The 16,889-nt window shown below is 38.6% G+C and overlaps 1 protein-coding gene across 3 annotated transcripts in view; it reads right to left on the bottom strand.

Moving 5' to 3' along the window:
- Positions 1-3,440: 3,440 nt before the first annotated feature.
- IBTK (inhibitor of Bruton tyrosine kinase) overlaps positions 3,441-16,889 on the bottom strand; it is a 52,921-nt gene continuing 39,472 nt past the window's right edge. For all 3 annotated transcript variants that reach the window (XM_084202515.1, XM_084202514.1, XM_084202513.1), the window contains 4 exons: positions 12,564-12,716; positions 5,963-6,031; positions 5,730-5,862; positions 3,441-4,770 (listed from right to left, as the gene is read on the bottom strand). In XM_084202515.1, the coding sequence (XP_084058641.1) occupies positions 4,645-4,770; positions 5,730-5,862; positions 5,963-6,031; positions 12,564-12,716 (481 nt within the window). In that variant the 3' untranslated portion in view covers positions 3,441-4,644. The remainder of the gene's footprint in view (positions 4,771-5,729; positions 5,863-5,962; positions 6,032-12,563; positions 12,717-16,889) is intronic.

Raw genomic sequence — 16,889 nt, forward strand, 5'->3', positions numbered from 1 at the left:
AAGAACATTGTTCTCCCAGTCCATGAGATTATGAATACTGTTGAGGGGTCTGATTTTGACTGGATATTTCCAGTAAAAAGCATTCTCCAAGACAAGCCACACAAAGAGAACTCACTCGGCACAAAGCCAGTGCTTTTGACAGACTCATGGTGTTTCCATGAAAACATGAACCACGGAATTTTCCTCCCTCTTTGCAAAGGTTGAGACATGGCAATTCAGGCACATTCACACATTCTGAATGGAGGTGCAGAAGACCCAGCCCAGGCAGACACCAGAACCTGGAGAGAACTCCCCTGCAGAGTCCTCAGAAGTCACTCCACGATTGTCACGTTGCCCTCATTTGACTGCCCAAGTCTTGTGTCTGTGACCACAGCTCAGTCACACACCACCCACCAAGGCCCAATTTCATGCTTCAGGCCTCAGCTGAAATCTATATATTGTATAGAAACAGAAGTCAGTCACTTGAACCACAGGAAATAAAGCATGCTTTAAGCAAAACCTTGATAAACCAGAGTGCATTCTTCAAGGCTGATCTAAAGAGAAGACTTTCAACTATTAGTATGAGTTCCTGCCAGTCCTTATCTGAAGCCACTGCAAGTTTCCTCTTTTCTCATGTTATTCAAGTGCCAAAAAATAAGGGGATAAAAAGACAGAAATGCTTTTGTCATGCTAAAGAAATAGTATTCTATGTGAGAAATGAAAACAAGAGAAAAAAAGGAGAAATCAAGATCGAGAATGAGAGAGGAATAGAAATAGAGAAAGAGAAATAGAGAAATAGAGAAAAAAAAACAAAACCAGAAAACCAGAGCAACAGAAAGAGAAAAACCGAAGAACAGAAAAAGAGGAAAAAATAGAAAAGCAGAAAAGAGAACAGAAAGAAGAATTGTTGCTAGAACAACAATTCTCACTTGAGGAGTACCTTCATCTCCACCACATTCTTCACATCCAGCTTCCTTTCCTCCATGCAAAGCTTACAACTGCTGAAGGGCCGAAGGACTAGTGTAATAAGAGTCCATGCAGGTATGTGAAAGCTGCTATAAAAATGCCATTTTTTTGGTGCCATGATACACATTGTAGTTCAGGAAGCATTTTATTGGAAAGCAAAAACTTTCTAGGTAGAGTTTGTGTCAGATACCACTCTCTTGAACAAGAAAAATCTCACACAAGCCATTAGAGGGACTCCCTAAACTCACAAGAACTTCTCTGCTTCATCATTGCTAAAACCCTTTCACATTTCAACCATACATTGTGTGCTGGTGAATTTGTTGGCCTTCTGCAATTAATGAAGTTTTTTTCTCAAGGTTAGACACCTGAAACACTACAAAAATAGTCCCTTCCCTCTTGGCATTTCTCAGGTCTGCCACATATAGAGCCTTGACAGGAAGGATTCATTTTGTAGGCCCCAACATCTCACTTGACCATTTTCCAGCACATCAGGCCATAGAGAGAAAACCTTTCCCTTCAGTTTAAGTAGCAGGCACTTCAGTGGAGTTTTACAAACTTTTCTTGGAGTAAGAATGGATGGAATACATTCCGAGATCATTTGATACCTTGACAGCTCCTGTTACTACAATGTGTCTCTGGTGACATCCTGCAAATCAAGGATTAAGGGCTTAAATTACTTTATTCCAGTGTAGATCTTTTACCTTTATATTTAGAATATGATCTAACAAACCAGTGTTCTGCTCTGATCTGTCTTTACATCAGAGCTAGCAATTGTTTGGGTAAGGAGGAGAGTTAAAGCTGCCAAGGAGCTGCAGAAAATAATTTCAGTTGCAGAACAATCAATGAACACAATCAAGTTGAACGCTGTCAAAAGAGCTCAGAGTCTCTTTTTATATTATTAAAAAAAAAAAAAAAAGGAGGGGTAAGCATGGGCACAAAAATATGGACACATTTGAAGTTCAAAAGTGTTAATTTTAAAATATGCAGCTAAAATATCCTATCACCACCTACAAATGATGCTAACCAGAGGGTGAGGGATGGGGAATTCAGTTAAAAAACAAACAGCAGGAAGGTGTCACCAAGATTTATAACAAAAGCTAAATTAGGAAATTCAGAAACTTTTTTTTGTCAATGCTGTTCTGTGAAAGGCTCCACAATCAGTCCTAATATGGAAATTCCATTCAACAATACTGTCAGATTAGTCACTAAAAACAACCTCTATCCTTGAGGAACAGAAGTAGCAAAGATTCTACAATCGACTGAAGTCTCCCGTTTTACTTACATTTTCATTTCAACATACAGTGCAGCAAAGTTATGCATTCCTCAAATGCCTTGACACAGTAACAGCAAGTCCTGAAGGTAGTGCAGTATTATTAAAATTTCAATTTGCTTTTTTTTCCTCCATTTGAAGGAGGAAAATTCACAAGTTTTACTTATCCCTCTATTTTTTAAGAAGTTACTGAAGTTGGGGATAATGAATGATAAAGGAGAAAAGACAAAATGCTTATTCAAGGGAACTGTTTCAGAGGATGATTCATTTGTCTTTCAGATAAAACAAATAGTTCAGTAGAATCCTTTTGTTAAAGCTGTATTTCTTACACTAAACAGCTGCAATACATATCCTTTAACTTATAAATTTATATGTGAAATATTGTTTTTTACTGCAAACTCTGATGTGCTGCATTATGTTCACTAGAACCTGGAAACTCAACCCTGTTTTTGTGCAAGTTAAAGGAGTTAACAAGCCCAGAAATGACAAAAATCTGATTAGAGCTGAATTTATGTTTGTCATAATGAAAAAAGGCCACAAAGCTGGGCATCTGAGCTAGAAAATGACAGTTTTCTGTGACACAGTTTAGCCTTGACAAAGCTGTTCAATCACAGCAGTTTGGTGTTCTTAACTCCAGAAGACTGGTACACTGATCATTCTTCACTTTTCTTTATGAATATTACATATAACCAGTGATGATGCCTAAACAAACTGTGACAATAAAACCACAGTTTGAAAGCAGTCAAGCTCTTTGGCATGGTGGAAACATTAATCCTCTTAAAATGTCAGGAGAAAGAGATTTTCAATGGCATATTTTGAAAAAAAAAAACAAATTAGCAAATTTACAATCATTTTACTCTTGATAATAAATTAATTCCCACCTGGAAAGGCCTGCTACTTCTATAGATATTTTTCATATTACATAAGCTTTCTTTTAAACTAGAGGATAGATTCAGCAGGCCCTAAGGCCCTTCAGTGCATCAAGTAAAGCCCTTAATGCAAGTATTACCATCAGTTTAGTGAATGAATTACCAGTAGAATTCGAATCAGAATTAAAACCTACATCTTTCCTGGCCTGTGCAGCTTCAAAATGTCTGCAGTTCTTGTTTCAGACACAAAAAAATACTTAGCAATTACTCTAGTTACCTAAATAAGTGATTATATAGACAGCATATAAAAGTACACTAACTTTGTATAAATCAAGATTTTATGTTTTATTGTGGTTTTTTTTTACAATTTTTGTGGGGGGTTTTTTTGGTGTAGCTTGACCTGAAATCATTAAGACATATCTACATCACTTTTTTCAAGATTCTTTTATCACACAGTGATCAATTTTTTACATTCATTTTCTGTAGATCTCTCCATTCCAGTTTTCCAGAGTTCACGAGTACTGACAGTACCGAGGAAGCACAAGTTCAAACACACCTATACAAACAAGACAAACTAGACAAAATATTGCAGATAAGGCTACCTTTTTTTTTCTTTTTTTTTTTTAATATTTATGAATTTGTTTCAACCAGGCACAGAGAACTTTGGAACACAATATTGAAAGCCATCTATGATAATCTTTGCAGCTCAGGTATTTGCAAATTTCCCAGTCAAGCACTCACCCGTACAGCTCCAACAACGTATACACTGATCTTTTATTTCCTCAGCACTTCAAGTGAATCATCCCCAAACACAGTGGTTCTAAAACCATACCATATTTACCAGAGTAAGACTATAGATGGGCTAATTAAGTGGCACCACATCTTCTTGAGCTGTGTGCTTTACTTCAAGACAGAGCTGGCTGCTGCAAGGCGGGGCTCACTCACAGCCAAGACAAACATGCAAGGCTGAGCCCAGGTGATGGCCGGGCACAGCCTGGGGCACAACAGGGAAACGTGCTGGTCACAGCAACCAGAGAACCAGGACTTGCACACATAACTTAAAAAAAACTGCATTGTCAAACTATACTTTTACATGAGGTTCAAGCACAAACTTTTTCCCAATTTGCAAGAAATGTCTGAAGGACACACCCCCAAACTTTAAAGGTGTTTAATTCTGCACATTCAATTCCATGTTAAATCACAAAATAAACACTCGCTTTTCACCTGTTAATTTAACAAAAAACCCATACAACTTAAGATTAGCAAATACATTCCCAATCTACAGCCCCATGTACCATTACTAATTGTAGGTGTCATTAAACAAATGCTGTCAAAACATATATACAATAGATACTGTGGGTAAAGGACACAGTGAACACATTATTTCATTCTCTCTAACAAATACCTAGTGATTATGGGCAGTGTTCTAATGCTGATGATGTTAAAAATTACATGATTCTTATTCTTCCAGTCCTGTATTACTTGTAAGAAGAATTACAATTTCAAAAGTGCACATCCAGCTGTGAGAACTGTGGAAGGGAGGACTGTGAAGAGTACAAATTAGTGCTTGTTCCACATAGGTGCTGCTATAGGTCCCTGTGGAGCCCTTTCAACGGTCACAAATTCTTCAGGGTTGTCAAAAGCTTCATAGTAGACTAATAAGTCTTGAATAGCACACTCCTCAATCTGGAAGGAAAAAAGAGCGTGCATGTCAGTGTCAGGTCTACACAAAGTCCAGCTCCTAGGAAGAAAGACCCTAGACAGCAATGCACACTGGGAGCTGACAAGTTGGAAAGCAGCCTAGCATAAAAAGAGCTGGGGTCCTGCTGGACTTTTTAGCCTTTTAGCCAGCAGTGCAATCATAGAGCAAAGAAGAGCCTCCTGTGCTCTGTGAGGGACAGCATTGCCAGAAAAATGAGACAGATGATACTTTCCCTCCACCCAGCACTGGTAAGACGCACTTGAAATGCTGGGTCCACTTCCTGACCTCCTAGTATGAGAGAAACATGGGATATAATGAACAGTCCAGTGACATGGCATAAACATGATTAAGAGCCCAGCACATCTGACACTGACGAGATGCCAAGCACACTACACTTGTTTAACATGGATAAAAGAAGGCTTAGTGTGACCTTATCAAAGTGTATAAATACCTGCTAGGAGAGAATAAAGACAACTAACCCATGCTCTTCTAAGTGGTACCCAAAGACAGGAGAAGAGGCAATGGGCACAGATTGAAAACAGAAAATTGCATTTAAAAATCTTTTTCCATGTGAGGATGGTCCCTGAAACAGGTTTTCTAGAGAGGCCATTAGTCTTCATCCTTGCAGATAATCAAAGGCTGCCTGGCTTTGAGAAACCTGCTCTAAACCTGCTCTGAGCAGGGGTTTGGATTAGACAATTTACAGGGGTTCATTCCAAACGTAACCATTCTCTGAATCTGCAAATACATTTATCACAGACTCAGCCATTTTGACTTTAATAGACCTTATGAAATAGCAGTGTGAAGTTATTCTAAAATTATATTTACTATCCTTATGTAAATGACATGTACTAATACATAATTAATATTAATAACTGATCTCTGAAAGAGCCATTGGAAACTCCTCGTGTTACTTTAGAGCAACAGTAACTTAGTACTTTACCTGGATCAACGCCAAAGGTTTTTCTCTGCTCCTAATAAGAGCAGCTTCCTGCTGGAGCTCTTCCTCTACAATAGCTGAGAACATGACAGGTGCTATCAAAGGAGAGCTGGCTGGTGATGCTGTTGACCAAGGACTGCAAAAAAAGAAAAACCAAACAACATTATAAGGCAACATCAAGGTCAGCACAACACACAGTGAAAAAGTTCCAGAACCTATGCCATTACCAAACTTACTTATGACTCTCCAGCTGTGGAGATTCCAGAATATGGTCTTCCAGACCTGGGTTACTTCTAGTGTTGGACCTGGAGAGAGGTAGGAAAGGAAAGAAAAAGTCAGAGCATTCTCCTACATCATACCGTGAAATACAAAACTGCAGTAGGAAATTACAACAACTGTATAGGATTTTTACAGAGGAAAGGCAGTAAGATATAATATGGAATTTGTTTTTAACTGTGATACTGAGACTGAAAAAGACACTGATTCTCATTTCTAACTACCAGACCCTAACGGAATTTCATCTTGGGCATTAATTCTGGCATTTCCTAACATTTGAGGATTTGAAAAAAAGAGTTTCATTTCTGATAATTTTTTTTTAAAAGGCTCTTTTGCTTTTTACATGTAAATTAGCCAACTGAGTTATGCACTAACAGCACTACCCATAAAAGTTCGCAATTAATATGAAAGAACAAAAAAATTCAAGTCAAAAAGATAAATATTCAAGATAAAAAATTGAACTGTCCTGCATTCAAAGTAAGTGTTTCATGCAAAAGAGTCAGTGCTACAATCTCACTAGAGTAAATTCTTTGAGTGCAAACCCAGAAATTATGGACTTTCAGTACATATCCTGTAACCACCTCTCACATTCCCAAGAACAGCATAAAACTAAAATTAACAGAATAGAAAAAAAAAATCTTGAAATACTTATATAGTTCCTGACAGGAAGATATTTTATTCAGTTGCAAAATGTTAACCTCTCAACAAAAAGAAGTTCACATTTGTTACACTGTATTTATTAAGAGACAAGTACATTTGTAAGAAATATCCTACACCAGTAGGAAGAGAGGCCCTATTCTTACGATTTAATACCTATCTTTGACAGGATAGTTTTGCAATTTCCAGAACCTTAAAAAAGTGTTACAGCATAATGTGACATGCTGGCAAACATTTTTTGAATTATTCTGTGGCACTGCAAACAATTCTAAGGGTGTTTCTGTTTCAATAAATCACTCTCAATTTTCTTTAATGCTTTGGTAATCCTTTGTAAATGACCACAAGCTCTTGGATAAAACAGAAAAAAAATCTATAGAAAGTTAAGAGAATTCCAGTAACTACCAAGTTCTCCGGCTGAAATATTTTCCCCAGAACACAATTCCAAGGACAACAAAAAACATGATTCCTACCACTAAGTAGTAAGGGCAAGATCTCAAAAAATCTGAAATATAACATCCATCATCAAAAACGGATTTAAATTAATCGTGTTGAGCTTTTTGTCACAAAACATAATTTTTCCCACAAAACAAACAATGCACATTGCCAGGTCATGCATCCTTGTACTCAGTCTGAAAAATATGAACTGAGTAAATGGACTACGAGATGGGTGGAAAATGGTCTGGAAATGGATAAGCTGTACAAAGTCCAGCTGGAAACCAAGTACTAGTGGGGGGTCCTCAGGGACTGATACTGGAACCAATCCTGTTAAGCATCTTTGGGAGAAGAGAATAGAAGAGAACAGACCCTCACAGCAGGCCACAGCTGGCTGCGGAGAGGTTGGGGATGGTGGATGGGTATTCTGGATGTCAGGCTGCCTTTCAGAAGCCCTCAGGAGGCTGGAAAAATGGGCAACTGAGAACCAATGAATTTCAAAGGCAAGCGCAAGGTCCTGTATTTGGAAGAGAACAACCCCACGAGGCAGTACAGGCCAGGACTGACTAGCTAGAAAGCAGCAGAGAGAAAGCAGAACCTGCAGAGTCCTGGCTGACAAGCGGAAGATGTTACCAGTCAGTGCCTCTGCAGCAGAGACAGCCAAAGGTGTGCTGGGCTGTGCTAGCAATACTGTAGCAAGGCAGGCAGAGGGAGTGATTCCTTGCCTCTATGTTGCATTTCTTCATCTACATACAGAGTATAATCCTCAGTTTTGGGGTCCACAATACAAGAAGGATGCTGTCATGTTGGAACATGTCCAGGATTTGGAAGAATGTGATTTGTTAATCCTGAAGGGAGGCAGCAAAGGAGAGATCTCTTTCCTGCCTTCAACTACTTAACCACAGGACAGAGAAAAGATAAGGAAGAATCTTCTTAAAGGTGCACAATGACAGATTAGAGGCAACATACACGATAGCAAATCCCAGACAGATAAAAGGAAAAATAAAAATACCACACAGAGATGATTATCCACTGAAACATATTGCCTAAAAAGTCTGGGGTATCTTCACACTTGGAAGCAGTCACAACTCAACCAGACCAGGTTGTGAGTAACATGATCTAGTTTCACTTTGAGTAGGAGGCTAAACTACAGAATCAAAATTATTCTGTGATTTCAAAGCAGGGCACTATTTTTTTAGCCACATCTAGCCCTGAGGTCCTAAGCACAAAAACCACATGGACCTTGCTGCAAGTCCAGAGGAGGCCACCAAGATGATTAGAGGTATGGAGCACCTCTCCATCCAAGGAAAAGCTGAGAGAATTGGGTTTGTTCAATCTGGAAAACAGAAGGCTTCAGATGGTTGCCTTCTAATACGTGAAGGGACCTTGCAAGAAAGATGGAGAGGGACTTTTTACAAGCACATGTAACGTCAGGACAACCCTTCAAACTGAAAGAGTGCAGGTCTAGTTTAGATATTAGGAGGAACTTTTTCACTGTGAAGGTGGTGAGGCACTGGAACAGGTCCCCCAGGGAAGCTGTGGATGCCCCATCCCCACAAGTGTTCAAGGCTTTTACTGAACTTAAAGATAACAACATTGAAAAGCAGAAAAGAACCAAAGAAAAGGAAGACAAAGAGGAGATGAAGGCAGCCTTCTGTGCTCTTATACTGACATTAACTCTCAATTTCATCTCTTTTTCCACCTGCTTTAATAATACTCACCTTCCAGCACATTTGACAGTACCTGATTTGACAGCTACACTCTTCTTTCCATTCCCAATCTAAAGAACTCACAGCACTGCTATAAATGAACCCAACTGGATTGTTACACTTAACAAACCTGATGACTTCTATACAAACAAGCCAAATACCCCAAATAAAAACCAAAAAAAAAAAAAAATCACCTCAAACAGGAATTTCCCAAAACTGGAATTAATAGTTCCAGCATCACAACCTACTCTAGTGATCAATTAAAAGGTCAGTAAATACCTGTATCATCTCTCTCATTTAAAGCCAATGGGGCTTTAAATGTAGGAAGAAGTCCAGGTATTTTGAAGCTGTTAGTACATACATACATCTGTGTTTCTTGCTAACAAGACACTCAGTCCAGATATTAAATCAACTGCAGATATTTCAACATTCTAAATTAATTCCTCAGCTGGCATCAAAATGACTAGAAATGGAATACACACGAAATGTGAAGCCAGCATATACAGAAAAATGGAAAAAGAGCCACAAAAATATAGAACTTGGAAATCTGGAAGTCTTAGAAATTAAGACTGATGCAGACACATAAATGGTTCTGCATGGAAATAAACCAGCCAAGGATCATCAGTACTGAACCAACCTGATTAACTCAGTTGGCTGAACTTGCCATGACTCTTGCGCAGCCACCAAAATGTCCCAGCCCTCAGCTCCCTAGTGTTTCTTGAGTATTTGTTCATGAGACACCAGGTCAGGTTTGGTGCCTCTCTGATTTAATAACTGCTCTCAGAATAAGAACACAAAGCCTGGTCTCCTGCAGAATCCTCCTGGGTTTTGCTATACCATTTGAGTCATGAGCTACATATTAGCTCATTATTAGCCATGACAGAACTAGGCCATTCCCACACGAAGCTGCAAATACTTGTTTCCACTAAGACGCTTCACGGCTCCCTGGAGTAACACTGTGAAGACAACTCAGGCTGCCACAACTAAGTTATGTCAGGCCTATGCTTTTAGCTTGGACTACGAGCTACACATGTACAGCATAACTTCCAAGGCTCAGGTACCTCTGGAAACAACACAGCCACCTCCACATGCCCCAGCTCTTGGAATGATTTGCCTCTGGATTAAATTCATGACATGGTTTATTTACCTAAGAAAAACAAACCTGTACTGCAAAACTTGGAAAGTGACAGCACATAGAAGAATGCTTATGTCACCATCCAAAATACCCCCATCCAGATATATAAAAAACTGTCAGTTTCATTAGTGCACAGTTTATCCAAAGGGGAAAGACAAAGCAGGAACATAATGTCGTGCAAGTATCTTCAGTGTCCCATCACTAAGTCTGACATCAACAGATGAGGATTGCTTATCTCTATGCTTGCGTAATTTCCTCCCCTTAAAAAAGATGAAGTAAGGGTGTGGACAATTAATCTTCACATAAATAGTCCTTAAATGCCTCAGGTAAAAAAATCAGAGCCTACTGTGACAAACTTGTACTGTCAAAAAATAAAAATTACCTCAAGCTAGAAACTCCACTCCTAAGTTTCAGGTGGAGGAACTAGTAGTCACCTAGGCTCTTTACACCTACTAGAAAAAAAAGCACATCATCAGACACAATTCAAAAACAACCTGAAATAACTTTGGAGGGGCCTTCTTTTCAAAGTGATGATAGTCAATTTAGCCATCTACTAGGCTTCTACTAGCTTAATGTATCATCTTCAAACATTTAATGTATTAGACCGGGATTCAGCTCAAATAGTCCACTTTGAGAGCATGCAGACTGGGCAGACTGTGCAGACAAGACAATGCAAAAGGAAAAGAAATTACTTTATGAAGATTACAGAGCTCTTGTGGCAAAGCTAATAATAGCATCCAGTGCAAATTCTCATATTACCAGCCCCTGGCATCTCCCATATGATGAAAAGTTTTATTATTGTCCTAGCAACAAAATGAACAATACTTGTTCCGCAGATTTGTGTCATGTCCCCACACTTTCACTCACCACAGTAACTTCAGCTTTATCACTCTGTTCCTGAGGAATGCCTCCCCATCACACACACCTCCTACCTCTCTCCTCAGACACTATCCCACACACAATGTTCCTACACTTCTATCCTCATTTTATTCTTTATATAGCAGAAAAACATGTACTACTTCTGTCTTAGGGAAACATCAGTTTTGATACAAGCTGAACAACCAAAAGCGAGGCCCAGCAGAACTTTCCTTTCCTCACAGAGGAGTCAGTTATTGGAGGACAATGGAACAAGAGTTCATAAAAAAACCAGCCAGATAAAGGGTTAGAAATTACACGGCTCCTTGTGCACCAACCAGCTCTGCAAACTTCTCCCTCAGTGCAGCTGTGCAAACTTGAGTCAGATTGCTCTGAAGTTGCGCTCTAAGAAGAGTTGTGTGAAGGATAACAGAAGCCCCCCCTCAGTACTCAAGAGCTTCATTTAAGCTCAGTCCCTCAGGCCTTTCGTGACCTATGCTGCAGCTATGGCCAAGCCCAGCTTTGCTATTCCTGACCCTGACTTGATCTGCAGGTTTGACGTCAACCTTGCCTGATCCCAATGCACCTGTCTGTGCTCACTGGCTGTGGCACATCCTGGTTTCTGCCACAGAGCCTGCCCTGCTCACCTCCCTCTGACACACTGAGGCTGTGCCTTTGCCAAGGAAGCCACCAGCCAGCCAGCTGTGCTGTCACATTTGGGTTCCCTGCCACTGTGGGTCAGCTGGTCTACAGTGCTTCCAGATAGTAGGTGGCAGAGTCTGTAAGATTTTCAGACTGTTTTGTAAATATATTTGAAATGTCTAGCATTCAAAGTTACTGATGATAAGGGGAAGAGATGAAGGTGGGTGGGCAGTTCAGTCATACAGACCTTCAAGAATAATGCTGAGACTCTTTCCTCAGTTTAAGCAGTTATTTTAACCCAGAACAGTGATTCTACTGGAGGCAGCAGAGGATGCATGGCTAAAAAATTTTGACCAAAGAGCAATATTATCTAATAACTTGAGATATGATTCACATGTGCCTTATTTTTGTCCTTAGAACAGAACCCCACAGTAATTATAATACACAGAATAACAAGTGTATCAATGGTTCTGTAAGTCTGCTAAATCCATGAAAAACTGCACTTAAACAATTAAGCCATTTTGTAAGAAAACTCAGATTAGGAAATGCCAGAACTGTGTTTGAATAAACTAGTTTTATCCACTCAGTGGTTACACAGAAATACTTCTTAGCAAAATGTTTCATGAATGCCACATCTGAATGCTCTTGAGTATCTAATTACTGCAGAGATTAGAAAATACTGGTTTATCATTTGATACATATATGCCTATGCATACATGCATATGCAAACAAACACATCCAGATATATTTTGCATATTTTGTTTGAAGCCTGAAGTTTCTTTTATTTATATATATATATATATATATATATATACATATACACATACATATATATATACACATATATATACACATACATATATATATACACATATATATACACACACACACATCCATCTATATAGATACAAACACTTTGAACCTGAAACAAAGTATTAGCAGTGGCATTAAATTGCTTGAGTCTTCAAGCTTTCTATTCTTAAGAGTACTTCATTCATAAAATCTTATTAACAAAATCATCAGAAGAATGCTCTTTCTAAATGACAATTTTATTCTTATTTCAGCAGAATTTAACAGATCATTGTGCTTCTTGCACAATGGTTGACCAAACAGAAAAAAATGCATTCTTACCTTATGGTGTTTTGGACAGATGAATCCTCAGATCCTTTATGGCCACATCTTTTAATACCAGTACCAGGTGAATTATTCACACTCATACATTTTTCTTCTTCCATCACAAGATCACGGAATGACTTTGGCAAAGCAGAATGTAATGAAGATGACCTTTTCAAAAACAAAAATGAAACAAAACCAATGCACTTGATACTTGCACTTTCCAAGATCCCATATTATTCCATGATTCAGATAGCAAAGAGGCATTTCTACTTAAAGATACAAATAAAAATTTGTTACTAAAAATATATTGTTACTTGGGTTTTCTATACCATCATTATCCTGCTAGATCCCATCTGTTACAATAAGTCATTTTGGGTCATATAGAAAAAGAACAGGAAATAAATATCTATGAGAACAGAGGAAGCCAGTAGTTTTGAAATGTCATTAAAAAAATTTAAAAATCAAACCCCAGCCCTTCACCTATTCCCCCCACCTTATCGTCTTATAAAGCAATTTTTTTTTCATAGATAACTTGTCTTAGACAAGCTGCACCTTTTCTAACAGTGCTAGTCCTTGAAACGTATTTTCATAAATCACAACGCTCTAGGTACTGTTGGTCTAACACAGGCAGTTTACCACCATGAAAGTCAAGTATAGCTGAACTTTTCTTCTGAAGATACTGAATGATTTACTCATACCTGCTTGAGGCTCTATAAATCCCTTAATCCACAGTGAAGTTCAAGAAAACTGATATCCTCAATTTTCTTTTACTTGTCCAAGCACAAGTTACTGAACTAGAGCCTGCATATTATCTTTCAAAAATAAACCAGTAAGAAAATATAGCAATTTAGCATCTTAGGTATCATGAACACTTTCCAAACCCAAAACCTTTTTATTTACAGAATTCAAGGCAGTTACCATGAGTATTTCTCTTACCTATCAGGGCTTTGGAATTAATTCTTCATAAACACTACAGAAGTAAAACAAGTTTTTTATACAATGCCAATTGTTTGTGCAACTGCCACGAGAAGAGCAGCATCTCAAGTCAAAGACTTTAAAGCTACATCTGGGTGGGACACAATTTAAGGTAACAACGATGAAGGAATTTTAAAAGTGCAACATTGTATCTGAAATGTTACAACAAAGGCATCTGAAATCTATGTATGATGTGTGATGTAGCCCACCCTGGCTAAGTTTGCATCTTTTTGTTTTATTTAAATATTGGATAAGCAGCACGGAAGACAGAAAGCAGATACAGATACAGGGACTCAGAGTCATTTTGCACATCCTCTATTCCTACCACCGGTTGGCACACAGAAGTTCAGGCAAAAGTTTGACCAGAGCTCCCCCATACCTATTATACTGAGTAGGCATACGGTCCATGGGATCTGCTGTCACAGAAGCCGCTTTTGCTAGCAACATTTTAAGTAGCCTACTTCAATTTGATTTACCCATTTCCATGAAAATTCTGTACTGCAATCAGATCCACTTGCAACAGAGAGCCAAAAAAAAACCCAAAAAAACCAACCCACAAACAACACCTCCCCCCAAAATCAACTGTGTCATTCTCAGAACCTATCCAAAACAATTATTTGTGGCTTAAAATGATTTGTCTGAATAGCGTTACAAAATTTTCCTGATGTGTAACAACTCTAAATTTCAGCTTGTCCTGTCGGATACACTGACATTTTTATCTAATTTGCAAAATTAGAAAAACTAGTTTATAATTAAAAAAAAAAATTGGAATATGACTATGACTAAGTTTCTCTAAGCTGTAACTGCAAACCATCAAAGCATGGAGTTCCAAAACAGCTGCTGATGTTAAGTATACACTGTCAAACCGACAACCTAGACATGAGGATACACAATTGTTAATTCTCAAGAGAGACTTCAAATTTCTTCATGCCTCTGGTCTTGAAAAGCCATAGACTCTCCTGAGCTTAAAAAAGGACTAAAACAAGTAAGCAGCACTCCCACTCCTTGATCAAAGTAGGTTTAGAGAACTAATAAAGTCAACATGCAGTTAACTTTATACATTTTTTCAAAGTATTACTACAGCAACATTTTATCTTTCCTTTCTAATTTTCAGTTTTCTTCAAAGGAAGAAAGAAAGGTTCAGTTTCCCAAAAAACTGTGAAACTGGAGGTTTCTCTTGGTGGAAAAGGTAGGGCATAGTGTATAACAGACTTTCAGTCAACCAAAAAAAGCCAGAAGGTCCCACACCCTTCTGGCAAGTGTGCTTCACTGCATTCAACATCCAAGCTGAATATCTGATTTCACTGGAACACAAGTTCTATGGCTTTGACTATACTGCAAGTGTGGAAAGCTCAGTCGACTGCCAAATGCAGTCGATTAATAGTCCACTGTGAATTTACAGACTAACTCTGCAAATATGATATTAGAGTAGATGAGTAACAACCATTCTACCTTACACACAAAAATACTTTGAATAACTAGCAGGGGCAATCGAATAATTGATCGCTTGCCTAAAGCAGCTTGAAGTTTATTCAATAAATGCTTTCTTCCAGCAGCGAAGCCTAATTTTAAAATTTCATATAGCTCCCACTGGTTCTGTGCTTGAACTCTTGAGCTACTGGTATTTTCCAGATCAGCAGCCAGAGGAACGCAGGAGGAACGTGTGGAATCGTGCATGGTGACCACATGAGTGTTAGATTGGATTCCATCCTCCTGAAATATACCCTAGCCTTTCCACCTAAGATGGTTTGTGTAACACAGTAGGCCCAGCTCTTTCCAAAAACTGTTTAATCAGAACCTTAAGAGCATAATATACTTTTTGGAGACATTTATCAAGGGATATTGAAAAATCAGTCTTTATTTGCTTTTTAAAGGCAAGGAAGAATTCATAGGCAGTTTGCAGTTTAAATAACACTCACTAGGTAAAGAATTATCTATCAGAGAGTAGATGCATAGTATGAATAAGTCAAACTACTCAGGCAGGACCTGCCTTTCTTAAACCTATGCCAGCTAGGAGAACCATCAGTTCTCCTGCACATGCCATGTTAAGGCACTAAGGATGATCTGCCCCACGAGCCTCCCTGGAGCTGAGGTCAGGCTGACAGGCCTGTAGCTCCCTACACTCTCCTTCCAATCCTTCTTTAGATGGGTGTCATATTGGCTCACCTCCAAACACGCTCTCTATTTGACCAGGGCTGCTGGTAAATGATATGAAGGGGCTCAGTGGTCACCTTCACCAGCTCCCTCGGTATCCTTGGGTTGACCTCATCCAGCCTCATGAACCTGTGTGTTTCTAAGAGTGTACCACATCATTCCCCTTGGATTATGGGGGATTCATTCCAGCCCATGGAGTTGGGTACCTGGAGAATGACTCATCTTACAATTAAAGACTGAGTCAAAGAAGACATCAGGTGCCTCAGGATTTCCTTCATACTTTGTCACTGCGCCTGATAAAAGGATGGAGATTCTCCTTCAACTTAATTTTATTTCTATAAACAATTTTGCCTTTATTTCTCAGAATTTTTATATGAATTGTCTTTATGGATAATTACAACATTAGTGGTGAAACCACAAAAAATAGATAGAGTACCACTTTTTGAATATAATAAAGTTTAGAATGACTCAGTGTTTACTCTGCTCATTAATATGTGATTCAACCATCAATTTCTCCTAGCAAATTTTAAGCCTGAGAGCTGTAACAGCCCTGTGACACCTCCATTAGCTAAGGCAAATAATTAACCTGTTGCTTGACCTGCAAATCACCTGCATAAAGCAGGTAGCATTTGAGAGGAACAGTTTTAAGGACACAAATTCATCCACTCACTAGACTTCAGATGAATCATGCAAACATTGTTTCTCCTTTTGTCAAGGTCTCAATTATTCTTCAGAGATCAGGAAGAGTCTGAATCCTTAAATGCAAACCAACTCATTGTCTTTCCTCTTAAAAATATAATTGTGGGCTTTGCCCAATATTATTTCAGAACCAATTTAAGGGATTGGGGGAGTAAATGAGGCCCTAAATTTTGGTATTAGGTGTACACGGATGAAAATAGTTGAGAAGACAGAAAGCTTAAGAGTGACTGTGATGGGTATGCTGAAACCTTTGCTCCCACTGAGGTACAGCCAAGTAAGCTACAGAGAGAGGAGACTGACAATTCTTCTAGGGTAACAGTACAAATGTAATCTGCAATAAAAGTCTAGACTGTCTTGAACAGGGAAAACTGGAGAAATGGCCACATTTACTTAAATGAACTTTTAATAAACATTTACTTCATACTCAGAGCATGCAAATAGGTATTAATCCTGTGATATTCAAACACATTACATTTACATAGTTTGAAATTTCTACATGTTTTGTTTACGCTT

This window comes from Fringilla coelebs (assembly GCF_963513975.1).
Source record: "Fringilla coelebs genome assembly, chromosome: 3".
Taxonomy (NCBI): domain Eukaryota; kingdom Metazoa; phylum Chordata; class Aves; order Passeriformes; family Fringillidae; genus Fringilla; species Fringilla coelebs.